At 40.6% G+C, this 15,924-nt stretch overlaps 3 protein-coding genes across 6 annotated transcripts in view; 1 reads left to right on the top strand and 2 right to left on the bottom strand.

Moving 5' to 3' along the window:
- Aop (anterior open) overlaps positions 1–9,037 on the top strand; it is a 37,307-nt gene extending 28,270 nt beyond the window's left edge. For 2 of the 4 annotated variants that reach the window (XM_071788395.1, XM_071788397.1), the window contains exons 2-5: positions 4,448–4,695; positions 5,053–5,730; positions 5,949–6,222; positions 6,415–9,037. In XM_071788395.1, the coding sequence (XP_071644496.1) occupies positions 4,476–4,695; positions 5,053–5,730; positions 5,949–6,222; positions 6,415–6,694 (1,452 nt within the window). In that variant the 5' untranslated portion in view covers positions 4,448–4,475 and the 3' untranslated portion in view covers positions 6,695–9,037. Of the gene's footprint in view, positions 1–48; positions 160–4,447; positions 4,696–5,052; positions 5,731–5,948; positions 6,223–6,414 lie in introns of those variants that run through there. The other 2 variants (XM_071788396.1, XM_071788398.1) reach the window with 2 other exon arrangements.
- Positions 9,038–9,745: 708 nt separating this feature from the next.
- Mtssb (mitochondrial single stranded DNA-binding protein) lies at positions 9,746–11,299 on the bottom strand. Its single transcript, XM_071788404.1, has 4 exons — positions 11,143–11,299; positions 10,964–11,051; positions 10,715–10,834; positions 9,746–10,018 (listed from the first exon to the last, which is right to left on the bottom strand). Exons 1-4 carry the CDS (start codon positions 11,152–11,154, stop codon positions 9,819–9,821), a joined length of 420 nt encoding a protein of 139 aa, XP_071644505.1. The 5' UTR covers positions 11,155–11,299; the 3' UTR covers positions 9,746–9,818.
- A 398-nt stretch (positions 11,300–11,697) lies between these two features.
- Positions 11,698–14,855, bottom strand: Cct8 (chaperonin containing TCP1 subunit 8). The gene is made up of 5 exons (XM_071788394.1): positions 14,683–14,855; positions 13,801–14,103; positions 13,017–13,661; positions 12,464–12,904; positions 11,698–12,172 (listed from the first exon to the last, which is right to left on the bottom strand). Exons 1-5 carry the CDS (start codon positions 14,740–14,742, stop codon positions 11,984–11,986), a joined length of 1,638 nt encoding a protein of 545 aa, XP_071644495.1. The 5' UTR covers positions 14,743–14,855; the 3' UTR covers positions 11,698–11,983.
- Positions 14,856–15,924: the final 1,069 nt, after the last annotated feature.

The following is a 15,924-nucleotide window of genomic DNA, read 5'->3' as shown; positions in this document are numbered from 1 at the left end:
ATAAGGCATAACGAACCTCTGACATTAAGGGGACCGCGACGATCGACGAAGAGAGACAACAACGACAGCGACGACAACGTTGACGACGACGACATCGACGACGACGACGGTGGCAATGTAACCGACGTCCTTACAGGACGGCGAGACCGAAACGACAAGGTATGACGAGATCTATCTAATCATGGATCCTTTGCCGACCCGCCGGCTGACCGATTACAGCCCCGAGGCGCGTCGCGTTTGACTGACGGGAATTAAATTGTCCCCCGGGGAGGAGAAAACGTTTTATACTTTATCGCTCGCTCCGCGAAACGTAGGTATTTCTCGGCCGACGAGCCGCCCGCGCTGGCTGTTAGTGCTCTGGCGCGCAGATTGCGGCGTTTCACATGAGGAGCACGTGGTGTCACCTCATGCATTTCAACTTCACGGTCGATTCGATTTAAATACAATCATCGCGTCTCGTCGCGGCGAAAAAAAAAAAGACCGCTGATTCAAAGATTGCGGGAGATGAATTCAGAATGTCTTTATTATCGAATGCGTGTTACTTTTAGTGTTTTTATCTTCACGCTGGCGCGAACGAGAATGAATATTCCATTCTCTTGATTCGCTCATTTACATGATTCATTCGCGCCTTCCGCGACATTCGGGGTCTGCGAATCGAGGCCTGCAGCTTCCGGTAATATTTACATACATGTCGCGGCGCGAGACACGTGGCTGTTGCGTTACGATGCGTGATGGCGAATGACAGTTACTGCCCGAGCTGCGTTATCTACACGCGCAAACGATTATCGCACTCACTTCTACGTGAAGACTTCCGAGCTATTCCGACACGCGACAACGTAAACACATTTGCAACGGCGAGATCGGTCGAGAGCTTTTTCGCGTCGGAAAACCCAGTCGTTAAGTCGCAAGATCGATCGTAAACAAGACGGTGTATAATCAAGGTCACCTGCAGGTCCTCCACGTGACAGGAACATTATTGGATTGAGAAAAGAGGAGAGGAAATGTCGGAGTAAAGAAGAGAAAGACAAAGCTTAGGGAGAAAAAAAGATACAAGACTGAGGAAAAGAAAGAGAAAAACGAAAAAAAAAAGAATTTATCTGTTTTATGAATTAGTTTAATCTATTCTTTTTGTTTATCGGCAACTAAAGAAAGTAATTATTAACGAAAGTAATTTCGAAAGACGAAAAAATCGATCTTAAATCTAACCAACATTGTAAGATATGTTCATCTTTTAGTTTATCTTGTTTAAAATATATATTGTATATATATCACTACGTGGATACCGTGGGCTTTTTAAGGCACAGTCAATTTTTCGCATTTCACAATTTTCTTCTGATGTGTCAAAACACTTAAAAAAAATTGTAACAGTTCCGGCCTTATGTAAGTATTATAGAAATCACTTTTTGAAACCTTAAAGATGATATATGAATTTTTATAGATTTTTTGTAACACAGAAACGCTTTCAAAAACCCTTTAGACTTAAGTATCTAGGTGTCCCGGGTGAGTGCTCCAAAAACACGGTGTCCGCACAGTGATACATATATATGTATATACATATAGTTGATTGCGTCATGTAATTAAAATTATATTAAAATTCGCAAAAGAGAGAGCGGAATAATTGAGACGCATGTTGAAACTGAAGAAGAGGAGCTCTCCAAGTTCTCAGGAGTTTTCAAGAACTTAAACATATATTACGCAAGTGCCGTGCCGTGACGTGGCGCAAAGAAATAGGCAACGCGGAAATGTCAGCGTTACCTCGTCGCGATCGAACGCACTTCCGGTGCGCTCTTCGTCCTTCAGTTCGCGCACCGGAAGTCTCAAGTGGCGTCGCGGTTGCAATTTTTTGCGACCCGTCTCTTCCGTTGCGATTTGCGAAGGCGATCAGTTCTCTTTTCTTCCGTCGCCAAGGAAAAAAAAAGCTATTCGCAAAGGAGAAACACGCGAACGGAACCGCAGAATCCGGTGTTTTCTTCGTACCTTCCTTGCGAGGGGAAAAATATATGTCTCGCGCAATTATCGCTCTTTTCGTCTCTCGCATTCCGATACGCTAAAATCGTCTTGGTCAAAGCTGCAAAATGCGCTGGTAATTTGAAATGTTATCCCCTAAGGTGATCGATTTCAAGTCGATGGCCATTGAAAGATATTTTCATATCTGTGGATCTTTCGTCTTGTAATTCGGAGTTAAGTAATATAAGTCAATGGCAGAATGAGCAACGCAGAAGCCAACATCACGAGGCAGATGCGAAGGCGATCACTCAAATCCCATCCCTCGTCGCCGCTTCTCAAGTAGCCGCTTTAATTAGCCGAGTCACAAAAAAATCGCCGACCGAAAGGAGCACCTGAGTATGAGGCCGCTTGCTTACTCGTGGTATTTAAAGGAGAGAAGGGAGGGGGGGAGACCGAAGAGACGACCAGGATTTCCTGGTGCGAGACAACGGCACATCGACCTTCGCATGCCGAGGTTCCTGCCTTCTTCCCTCGGGGCAATCCTCTCTGTCTCTCTTTCTTCTTTCTCTCTCTCTCTTCTCGAGTCAGCATCGCGCCGCAATTGTGCCGCCGAGAGCTTCCTCCGATCATTTTTCGAAGTGTCACAAAGGAGATTTTTTTTTACTGAAAATATTCCGGAACCCGTCGATCACCGAATCTCGAGTAAAAAAGGAGCCGAATAATGACAGAGACTGGCTTGCTTTTTCAAAAGTTTTAAAATTAACTTTTACTTGTATTTTTATTTTTATTTACGGCAATAATCAATATAATAAATGCAGCGATTAAAAAAAAGTAGTAATTAAGGAAGAATAAATTAAAGTGAAAGTGTTTTGTAACTATATAAACATTTCTGTTTTCTAACAATAAGCACGAAATTGGAGTTGCTTATTGTTCCGAAATATTCGAACAGCGATAACGTTAAATATGTAAAGCGACATAAACAATATCACATTACAATAGTTGTATAATTTTACCTCGATAATATCGAACGCGCGGTGACGTCAATAGGCTTTTTCCTATCACAAGTCCGCTCGACGAGACGTATTAAATCAGATCGTAACCATGATTTTTTCGCGTTACAATGTCACGAGTCAAAGTATAAGAAAGCTATAGACATGCCGCGCGACATTAGGCGCAATCACGCACCGATACGCTAATAATTATATCTAACCGAGCACGCAGATTATAAACATATGATTATCACGTAAATAGTGTCATTACCGAGATGAGGAAGCCACCTCGCTTTATACTACTCTTTTACAATTAATTCCTTTTTGTTTACATTCTAACGTAACTTTATCGCGAGGTCTTCCGCATAACCGACGATATTCTGGACCACAAGGTGTGCAATTGTATAACTGATATAACATATAAACCTTACGAAGTGACTCAGTCTGAATTTTAATGACGTATCCTCTGAAGTCGAAGACTGTAGCTACGAAACACTTCTAGTTCCGGTATATCGTAAGCGACGGAAATTAAAGGACCGAGGTTCTGGAAGCAATTAAACGGTGTGTAAAGAGATTTCGAATGAATGGTGTAAGCCCGAAACTGAGAATCTAGACGTTGGCCGTGCGCTATAAGGAGTTTCGCTTAGCTGCTCTCTGGTCCCCGCGAGCCGACGTCGAGAACGGAAATAGCTTCGTCGACGTCGATGGAAATACGTTATGTAAATCCACGTTTCCTGCCGGCTTTCATTCTTATGCCCCCACATTCTATGCTAATAGTCGATGAACGTCTGCGAACCGGTCGCCGATCAGGAAATGGAGAACGACGACGTATCGAAACGCCGCCGTCGCGACGCTTCTCTTCCTCTCCTCTCCTCCCCTATTCTCGTCTTCTTCTCTCCTCTCCCCGTCTTCTCTTCGCCTCTTCTCTTCTCATCTTCTCTCTTCTTAAATCATCTTGCTTGTTCCACGTCCACGATGTAAGAAGTCGACGTGTAACTGTAATCTGGCGCTATTATCTTCCGCCGTTCTACATCGGAGAGCCGATCGTTAGATGTGGTAAAGCGCTATATATCAGGGATCGATTTTCGACGATATAGATACGGAAGATTGCACTTTACGTCACACAGTGTCGCGTCTCCATAGTCGCAAATAAATATATATAGATCACTTTCGTGCGCCTGTAGCGTCGAAATGACGCCAACGGTATATCGTTTCGTGTTACGTGCTCGCTAAGTAGATCGAGCGATAATGTTGTATCTGATTGCAAGATTTAATAAAGTCATAATTTCTAAGAAAAAAATGATACTGGAATGATACCAGAACATTCAACTAGTTATTAAATCACAAAGATGTATTTATTACGTATAGATGTAAATTAAATATTTACAAGACTACGCGAGTCAACTTACATTTCTGGTATATCGACCTACCTCATTACGAGATTTGCATGAATCACAAGATTCTAAAAAATCAGATCTGTTAATAAACTTGATTTATTTCTTCTGTTGCAGAAGTCATCAGTAAATCTGAGGGCGTGTTATGAAATTGCTGCCACCGATTCAGATATCGCAGCTACCGGCGGTTTCCGCTGCGGGCGGAATGACCGGAATGGAGCCCCGGCTGCCCCCAGGTATATCCTTGCCTTTCAGTCCGGACTGGGTCTGGAGGGCCCAGTATGGGCCTTCGATGGGTTTCCCACCGACACACCATCAGCCCAATCCCGTCTTGGACTTTAAAACTCACCTACCAACGAGTTTGGGTAAATATTATAATATTAAGAATAATATATTATAACATTAAGTATAACATTATAATTTCTTTACGTTGAGTTTGTAAAATAAAAGTGTTCAGTTCGTGGACCGATTTCAGGTCTCATAGAATTTTTATGTGAGTAACGTTGATCGTGAGTGAAAACGAAGCTAAATAATATTTCTTTTATCGCACTTTAATTGCTTCGATTTTTTTTAGATTAATTCATACTATTCGTATCGATATTAATACGTTGTTATATTGAAGGTATTACTGAATTAATTAAGAATGCATAGACGATGTTAAACCGCATAGTGGTCACAAAGACCGCCGCGAATACAGCCAATGGCATCTTCTCTCCTTTCAGTGTCCGACCCTAGACTGTGGTCACGGGAGGACGTGGCAGCGTTCCTGCGGTGGGCTGAACGGGAATTCGACCTGCCACCGTTCGACATGGACGTGTTCCAGATGAACGGCAAGGCCCTGTGCCTGCTGACCAAGGCCGATATGGGCGAGAGGTGTCCGAGCGCTGGCGACGTGCTGCACAATGTGCTGACCATGCTGGTGCGCGACTATAGTCAGCTACAGAGATGCCTGCCGAGCAGTCCGGTGACACCTACCAGACCGTCCACGTATCCGCTGAGTCCACATTCGCATCCGCCTACGCCGACGTGGACGGAGACGCAGCCATACGCCTCGAATCTCGCCTCGCTGATGTCGGCCAATTCGGTGACGCTGTCGCCGGCGCCATCCGTGGACAGTCAGTCGGGCTCACCTAGCCACGCGACCGACGCGAATCAGACGCAGGTCTACAAGAGCGATTCGGACGAGGACAATACTCATCAGGTATCGAGTGGCAACAGCAGCCCACCGGCCACGCCAACCGCCTTGACGGCACAGAGGCTCAGCGAAGTGAGCGTCAAGGACCAACCGAGCCCGACGTTACCGCACCAATTGATGCCGCTGACGCCCGGTGCCTACCGATCGACCGCCGCCAGCGCGACCAGAGAGTTCTTCCCCAGCGATTCGTCAGAGCCCAACACTAGTTAGTATCTGTGATTAACCCGCGATTTTTAGTCGTAGTCGGCGAAACGCAACTGTTTTTAGATAACGCAAATGCGTCATAAAGATAGCTAAGAAATGCCAATTTTCCATTCTTATATTTTTTTGGATTGTTAATTAATATTAGACGACACTTTATTAAAGACAGAATCTCGTTATACCGTTGCTTTAATCCTCCCATGGTTGTTATTCACATTGTAGCACAATTTCCGCCGTTCTGTTTAGACGGAAGACTGCTCTGGGACTTCCTTCAGCAATTGCTGAACGACCCCGCGCAACGGTATCAGCATTACATCTCGTGGAAGAGTCGGGAAACCGGCGTCTTTAAGATCGTCGATCCGCCTGGTCTAGCGCGACTCTGGGGCATCCAGAAGAATCATCTCTCTATGAATTACGACAAAATGAGCAGAGCTTTACGTTATTACTACCGCGTGAACATACTTAGAAAAGTCCAGGGCGAACGACATTGCTACCAGTGAGTATTATTGCAATAAATAATTAGTCCGTGATTACTGTACAAAAATATGTGATAGAGATATAATACGACGAGTAAATTTGTTAATTTTGAAATAATTTCAATAAAATATTAATACAACGATAACTTTCGTATTTAGAATATGTAAAAGTTGTATACGTGCAAAAAGAATTCAATGAGTCATCTTTGCAGATTTCTGCGTAATTCGATCGAGTTGAAGAACATCAAGAACATATCATCGCTGCGCAATCAGATGCGAATAAAGTCGGAACCGGAGGAGGAGAGGGGTCTCGGAAGTCCCGAGGTGGAACCGGAAGCGGACATGCCGACGGACCTCTCGATGTCCAGCATGAACCAGCCGTCGAGCGAACAGCAGCAGCAGCCCCTGTCGTTGCACGACCCACCTGCCAAGTACAGAAGTCACGCGTACAATCTCGTTAAGACCAATCAGGAGCCGGAAGAGAGGAAGTGACGCGGGACCTAGCGATGGTAGGAACGCAATGATCGTGCGTAATCATTAACCGCACCACGGCGGCCTACGAGGCCGGCGGCGAAATGACGTAAGAAGGGTACCACATCGGCAACCGATCGACGAACTGCGGAGTGAAATCGGAGATCGCTCGCAAGCGATCATCGACTCCGTCCGGTTTGTTTATAAGAACGTGGCATCGTCTGCATGAAGATACGTGAAGATCTTCAAGATGGAAAAAGGCGGAATCCGAAAAACATAATTCATCGATGAAGCTCGGAAAGATGCGATAATGAAGATCAGATCTAATCTCGGAAGTGGTAGTTGATGTAGAGAAAAGCATGCCATGATGGCTGGAGATTTTGCCGAATGCAATCGTTAATAAATCGTAGGACGCTCGAAATATAAATCGAAAGGACGAAACGTTATGAAAGCTACGATCTTGTATGCTAACATGTTATGAGACTTTCTGCGAATAATCGTCAGAATGAAAGAAGACAAACGAGCATTCACGTTTATTCAACTCACAGAGGCACATTAATTGATGCTTTAGGGATGAGGGATTCTTTAAAGATCCAAGAAATTAAATTTTATGCCCTTTGTGCCCAATTCTATGTATTTGTCGGGGACTCAAAGTTGCAATCACGCAGAATCCTATTTTCGTCGTTATATGTAAGAGTGCGATAAGAAGCTCAAGAAGAGAATATCCCCCTCATGGTGTAAATCAGATAACGACTCGGTCCCTTCCTTCCTTTTCGCCCTCACACAGATTCTACTGACAATGAGTGCTGATAATGACAGATGCTTCAATGTGAAGCTGAATCTTCGCGGATATTCCGCCCTATCCCTTTCTCCACTTCACTCCCTCCTCGTAACGGAGCAAACCATCCGTACCGGGCAATTTCCCTTCCATTTTTACAACGACGAGGTGTGTATGAAACGTACGGTCTTGGGTGCACTTAAAGAACCATACACACGACGATTCAATGTACAAAGAATGCCAGAAGAAGAACTGTTACCAGGTCTTTCCTTTCTTACGCGTTTCTCTTTTTCTCTTTTTTTTTTCTTAATCTTAAGTATATATTCTGTGATGTACGACTTTTTTTCCCTTGCCGAAAGGTAGTCCATGAATAAGGTCGATCCCAAAGAGAGACTCTACTTGATTTGAGACATTCAATGTAAATGCATCACAGAAAAATTACGTTATTAATATTTCCATAGTTTCTGATGTACAAAGAGCTTGACAAAATCTTTTCACGACAGTTCAATAATTATGTATATCTATGTAGAATCAGATTTTCGAAGAAAGATTTAGTTGGATTTTCTCAGGCTCTTACTGTATATGCGCCGAAACGGTTCTCCGTTTACTTTCACGTATTTGTGCCAAGAACATTTGCCGTTTAATAAGAGAACGTTTTATGTATTTAGTCGACTGTTCCAAAAAAACTCGATATATCACGATTTTGGAACCAACATTACATCCCTTGTGCTCGATGTACGTGTTATATCAAGGATTACGCGCCACAATCGAGTGTCGTATAATCGATTATACGTTATACGTTGTAGGAACTGTATATAAGCGGAATTAATGAACTGAATTAATAAATTGTAAATGCGAATGAAAGCTAAGACGAATATTAGAGGAGTAGTGCAAGAATATTATGGAAATTCGGGGCCAGAGTTAGAATATATAAATTTATCTATAGAAAGAATATATATACATATATTTTACTATCAAAATTTATATTCGAAATTTCTATATTTGTTGCCTGTGTGATTGTGGCTTACATTCCACGACTCTTTATCCGAGGTTTATCAACCAGGGGATAAACCGCGAAAGTCCGCGAAAGAGGACTGTAGAGAAGAACATGATAAAACAAGACGCATATACAATTAGGAAACAGATTTTAAGAAGATTGCTAATTGTATTTTTGCACTTGAAATTATAAAATCGATATATAAAACCGAAGATGTAAAAGCTTGAGAGATATAAAATTGAGAAAATATGAGAGAACTCTAAAGTATGAGTGCGAGCGAAAGGAAGACAGAATGAATGAGGCAGGTATGATATATAAATATTGAGAAATATATATCTGGCTTCTTGTATACTGTGATCTCTATACTATATAATGCAGAACGAGTTACATAGTTGAATAGGAATTATTATCTAAATAAAATGCGTATGCATGTTACACACACTAGATAAAACGTCTGTCTAAAAATTGCGTGATGTTATCGAGATAAGATATATATATCTATAAAGATACACACATGTATACACATATATACATATAAAGAACATATGTGTATGTACGTCTATATATTAAAGATATATATATCATTATAGATATATGTATGTACATCTTTTCTCCTTACAATCGTGTAAATAATTTTCACATGGACAAATGTCAGAGGAACGGATATATATATAGATACACGGTCTGTGTCTCGTTGAGCGTACACTTGGCGCGAGACACTGCCGTGTCTCTCAACAAATGAATAAATATACATATATAAATATATTTATATAAAAATATATGTATATAATACATATAAATATATTTATATGTGCATGTATACGTATGTAACAGCATATATGAAGACATAATAATAGTGCGAAACAATGCATATACGTCTAAGATTGAAGAAATTTATATATATCGTTTCGCGTGTATAAAACAATGTAAAATTCTAGAAATTAGAACTGTTTTATTATATAAGTTGTTATATGAAGAGTACATGAAATAATGAATGTTGTAAATATAGACTTATTTAGTTATTAAGAAGGTACGTATACTATTCTTTTAATTCATCCAAAATACAATTTGCGAAAAATAAATTTTTTTCAGACACTAATCATCAATATATCTAACATGCATTTGGACACCAACAGTTTTACAGTTTTTAATGAATCGAATTGCAGCAAGGATTACATGAACAATATTAAGTTCATGAATATATTTGACGTTTCAAATATAAACAAAGATATATTTTATGCAAATACAAGTCGTTCTAATTATCCACATAGATTGCAGAATAAAAGGAAATGAAATGTCTATTTCTGCATTAATTTTTATTGAAAAAAAAGATAGAAAATATATGTATTGTTTTTACACGTGAAAACTACTTATTTTAAAAATATTACATCGTCTGCTATGATAGATGTACTGGAGGATAGGTTTCCATCCCCATCTTTGAATTCACTGTAACTTATTCTACCATTTATCATCGCTCGCTGACCTTTTTTCAGATATTTATATACAGTGTCTCTTAAATTAGGCTTAAAAACACATATCTTGTGCCAGTCTGTTCTTTGCATAAATTCACCTGGAAATAAATAAATATACTTCAATATATCACCTGGGAATAAATAAATATACTTTAATATGATTATTCTGTTCAGGCTCGATCTCGACGAGATCGCCTGAGATGCCGGATCGCTCAGACTTGAGCGCGGAGCGAGTGTGACGCGGAGGAATTCACGCTAGGATCGGTGTGGGAAAAAAAGGCAGCGAAAATGTTGGAGAACACCGTTCAATTCGCAATAGACAAGCACAGCGTGGAGTGAGCGATGACGAATGACGAGTCTCTGTCCGCTAAAAATGTTCTGAGCACTTCCGCGATTCGTTGATTTCGAACGCGATAAGCGGAACTTTTTCAATAAACACAATGAACTTTGGGTGCCCAACAGAAGACGATCGTCTACTTTACGCTCCTCCACGATTGCACTTAGATTTACTTAGATTGAGGGTGCCGAGCGAGCGCGTAACGAGGCGAGCGAGATATGGAAGAGATCGTTTGTATTCTAGCTCTCGTTACGTTCGACCGACTGTCTGAAGGAAGGTACGATCACGTGTCTTTCAGGTGATATTTATTTTGCTCGCGTCGCTATTCGCTCGTTCGGTGAAAATGCACGCAGCAGGCGCATGATCTAGCGAGTCTTTCCGTTTGAACTTCAAACATTTCCTTTGAACGTTGCATTATTGCGCGTTTAAAACTAGAGTTAGGTAGATTGTATGTTACCTGTTTCATATTTATAATTCGTATGTGTCGCAAGAGAGAATATCACAACCGGGTGTTCCATGCTTCCACGTTTTTGAGGATCCGCTCCAACCCTTCCAAGCAACATTACATTGTTTACAGCTGCAAAAAGAAAAAAAATTGAAAAATGATACCATTAAAGAACTATCCGTATACAACTCGAAATATGAATTGTTTAGTTATAAATATCTACTCTTATGGAGTAATTCCCCGATGACATTGTGTACTTACACTTTTCTATATTTGTGGTCTCGTTCACTTCGTCCGACAAATATCGCACATTGTTTAAACGGGCGGCTCGACGAGCTTGTGAAATAACCTAAAAAAAAATAATGCACTACGTAATTCATGCGCTTCATTCTGAAATAATTTCGTGTCTTACTTCTGTAGAATAACGGCTATATACTTACCGTGCGAAACATTATGACAATTTCACTATTATTTGCTTCTCATCAGGAAAATTACAAGTTACAAACAAACGGATAATAAAGCGGTAAGGCCACAGTATGGTAAGGGTAAGGACAAGGACGAACTAAAAATCGGGTGTGTTTAGGTGTGTTCAGTTAGAAATACGAATGTCAATGATTGGCTATCGCATGAAGCCAATGGAAAGGACTTTAGGAACTTTTAAAATTGATGAGTTTTGGAACGCACCGATAAAATTGTCGCACAAATCCGATAATTATTTCTTCCGTTTCTTCATTAAAAATTATTTAATTTTAACTATACATAATCACTGTCTTATTTCGAATAAAAAAATACACCGATATACTTCATCATCCGTATAAATTGATTTGATTTCTTCATAGCCGAAGAAATGTTACACAGATTTTGGAACAAAATTTATACACATTACAAAACTATTTTTGCAGTATGTTTATCTATGTTATTTATTACATTCTTTATTTACTGCATGATTTTTATATTTCTGTTCAAGGTAACAGAGAGAAAATGATATCGGATAGTATATTTAACAAGTTTATTTAGTATTTGAGTTTAATATCCATCTAATACATCTGCTGAATTTTTCAGCAAGTACATTGGATGAAAATATAAAATTATAGAAATTATTGACCATTTTTAGAGAAATGCACAAGTACGCGATAAAAAATACATTTTCTTTTCTAATCATGTGGAATTAAGCACAGACTCAGCATTTATTTCTATTCCAATGACATTCCCAGAAACTCAGAAATACAAATAACGTTTTAAATTAGAAAGTTTGCAATTACGCCGTCAATTCGTGCATTATTACTCGTCTTCGTCGCGAACACCTCCCGCTGGAACTTTCGGACCGCCCGCCCGTTTTGCCATAATAATTTGATCCACCTTGAGAACCGTGCATGCCGCACCGACCGCGTACCTGATCGCCCATTGCTTCGTCAGATACAAATCAAAGATCCCTGCCTCGATGGTATCAGTCAAAGCTGCGTTTTCAGCCTGTAATATAATTCATATTATATAATTAATATTATCATCCAAAAAATATGACTCGGGTTTTTATCCATATAGGATAGGTTCTTGACGCTTTCAGCACTGTAAGCATCATTCTATCTTCATTGCACATCGAATATCAAGCAAAGATAGAACGATGCTTTCAGCGCTGAAAGTGTCAAAACGAACGCAGCTCAAGATGACATAGTTTTAAAAAAGAGAGTGACGAATACTCATATTCGAGACAAACACGTCGAAGAGATATTGAATATATTAAAACTAAGGAAATAGACGTACATCGATGTCAACACCGTAATTCTTCTTTCCCTCCTTGTGCGCTGCGTACAGCTTCGATACAAGTTCGGAAGCGCGGAAACCGCTGCTCTCGGCCAGCGTTTTCGGGAATATCTCCAGAGCAGTGGCAAATTTGCGCGCGGCATACTGCTCAAGACCGGGTAGCGTGTCTGCGTACGCCGCCAGCTGGGCGGCAAGCTCGATCTCCGTGGCGCCCGCACCCGGGACAAATCTGCCGTCTCTCGTAGTACCCTTGAACGTGTTGACACCATCGTCAATCGCGCGCTCGATGTCATCCATATAATTCTCGGTCGAACCACGCACAAGCACGGTACTGACGCGGCTTTCCTTTCCCTCCAGTTTAAACACCACCAGTATGGTGTCTCCCAATTCGTCTATGTATACCGTGTCGGCATATCCCAGCTCTTCTTTTGACGGAGGCACCTTTAATAGAAACCGTCGATTACTGTAATAGTTTATTTCCAACGCATAATCATGTATAAGTAACATAAAGATATACAAAACGCTGAAAACAAATTAAGACGAATAAATTTACCAGCTTAGAGAGGGCAGTGGCACCGACGGTCTTGCAAAGTCGTCTAACGTCGAATTTGCTTGGGATACGAACGGCCATCAGATTATACTTGTTCATATAGTGCAGGGCCATACTGCCGAATTTTCCACCGGACACCACTACCTCGGCGCCGCTATCGGCAATCGCCTTGATTTGATTTTCCAAAAGCGATTCCTCGCCGCGCGAAAATTTCAAGAGCTCGTCGGCCGTTTTGATTAGCACAGTGCCTTTGGTCTCGGTCTGAATAATGTCCACGGCGCAGGTGTAAACCGCAATCTTCGCGCTGGTCTTTTTCGTGACTTCTCCTTCCACGTGACGCTTAAATACCATGCCTTGCATCACTTGGGAGTTGCTCAAACCACCCCCGAGTATCTTGCAAACTCGCACATTATCCACATTGAACGTCGTCTTCTCCGGCAAAATGGAGATGCAAGCCTTGGTGACGAGGGAAGCAAGGATATCCTCGTTTCCATATTGTTTGCTCATGATAGTGCTCCTAATTCCCTTCTTCACTTGTTCCTCGTTTCGTACGTCTTTCACTTCGTGAACAATCAAGGTCGGTAAGATTTCAAGTGCCTTGTTCAAGACGGCCTCGTAACCCTCAATAATCTCCGAAGTTGTAATGCCCTGTAATTAAAAAGTCAAGGTATGAAATATCTCTATTACACATACAAGTCGTTCTCAAAATTTTTTTTATACTTCAAATATAAGACAAAAATGCCTTTATTAATACATTAATACAACTAAACGTTATAAATCAATGTACCAGGCGAAGCAGTCCTTCCGCGGCATGAAGCAGTTCTCCAGCAAAGATAATAACAAAATTTGTCCCGTCTCCTACTTCAGCTTCCTGCATTTTTGATGCCAAGACTAATAATTTGGCAGCTGGATGTTCCACTTCTAACTCGTTAACAATCGTCACTGCATCATTAGTTACGAACAACTTCTCAATGTGATTGATGACCATCTTGTTCATGCCGTTAGGGCCATATGCACTCCTTACAGTATCCGCAAATTGTTTGCAGGCTGTAATGTTCCTGTAGACCGCTTCTTCGAGGCCCGAAAAATACTGAAAATGCAAAGTAACAAACATATTGAAATCTCGAGCGGCCAAATCTGGTTCAACGCAAAAAGTCAAATTTTCCATCTCGACATTTGCTGTACTATACGTAAGTTTGTAAAAAATCTTGACGGGTCACACGAATTATCTAACAATCTATTCTTAATATTCAAATTTAATTTTCTGAATCACGGAACATTCCAGACAGTGCAAAATTTTTTGTTTTATTACTTGCCATGCACATAAAACTTAAAAAAAAATTACAAAAACTTTGACAACATACACACACGCACCGCGTGCACGCGTGCACACGATTAAAAATGGCTTATTTTTTAATATTTTATTCAAGTTTGATTTTCTAGAACAAGGCATGACATTTCAGGCATCATTTAGGGAAGGCCGCTCCTCGCTCGCATTGATGATTCCCGGGTACGTCGAATTTCGATTTAAAATATCCATAAAAGGTAAGAACGCGGGACGATCCCTTCTTCTCATGTACCGGGATTGAGCGTCGTCAAATGGAACCGCATAGCGGGGTTCGTCGCGTGCACGCGGTAAATATTCAAGAAATAGGATGGTGTCACTTACGCGGGCCCCATCCTTGAGCATTTGCGCCACGCCGGGCGCCTTCGGTATGTGCATTGCCATTTTCGTCGAAGATTCCGAAAAATCGTCTATTCACGTGTGACAGTCTTCTCACTTAGCTCCAAACGGGGTGGACCAGGAACAGGAGTCCAGGTCCAGGACCAGTGGGACCAGGTTAAACTGTACTCTCATGTTAGTCGTGTTACTTATGAACGAAGGCATTGAAAGGCAGCGCCTCCAATAGAAGCTAGAATCAATTAAATCAATATGGCGTTCCCAACCGCTGAATTTAAAACATTTATCTTGTTCACGGTTATATACAACCGTGATCTTGTTAAATAATTTTTATTCATGAAGATTTATATTTATATTTTACACTTAACGCAAAATGTTCAGTTATCTAAATGCATTTTGTGCGCGATAGCCTTTATGAATACCAACCAATGAGTGGTTGATTGACATTGTGGATCAGGCATTTCATACACTTTTTGCTTGAAAACACCGTATTAAAAAGATTGGTGTTAAAATCACTTTGAACAAGATATTTATTACTCGAATTTTAACTACTGTAAAGCGGTAAACACAATAATTATTTTAATTTTGATTACGGTAAATTTTGATTACTGTAAAGCAGTAAAGAGGATAAACTTACATTATTTTGAAATTATTTATTTCTAATATAGTTTTGTAACTTTAGAAGTCAATATCTCTTAATTGAATGGAAAGTTTGCAAGCATATACTTCCAGAGGAAAATTTTTCTTGTATTTTAAGGGTCAACAGGAGTAAAGGCCATTGCACGTAACAAAGTTTTAGTCATAATCGTAAGGTTGTAAGAAAATAGACCAATCACAGTCGATTATTCTCCTCGCGCTTGAAGAATAATCAAGTGTGATTGGTCTATTTTCTTACGGCCTTACGATTAAAACTAAAACTTTGTTACGTGCAATGGCCTTATTAACACAACCTCTGTCGGGTTGCTTAGCTGCGAGTCCGTATTTTATTTATTATAAATTTTTTAAGAGCCAAAATGGAAAACCGGCTCTGTACCGGCTTGCGGCTGATCTTATTGATTAAAACGAGCATAAGTTTAATGAGATTCGTTAATTAATTTGGCTAAAATTTGGGAAAAACCTTTTCTAAGCAGCTTTTCAGGCTTGCTTAGAGCTGCAAAGCTGCTTAGGAACGGCTTTTCCCAAATTTTAGCCAAATTAATTAACAAATCTCATTAAACTTATGCTCGTTTT

This window comes from Temnothorax longispinosus, chromosome 9 (genome assembly GCF_030848805.1).
Source record: "Temnothorax longispinosus isolate EJ_2023e chromosome 9, Tlon_JGU_v1, whole genome shotgun sequence".
Lineage (NCBI taxonomy): Eukaryota > Metazoa > Arthropoda > Insecta > Hymenoptera > Formicidae > Temnothorax > Temnothorax longispinosus.
Note: the sequence above shows the minus strand (reverse complement) of the source record. Positions and strands in the feature narration are given on the sequence as shown.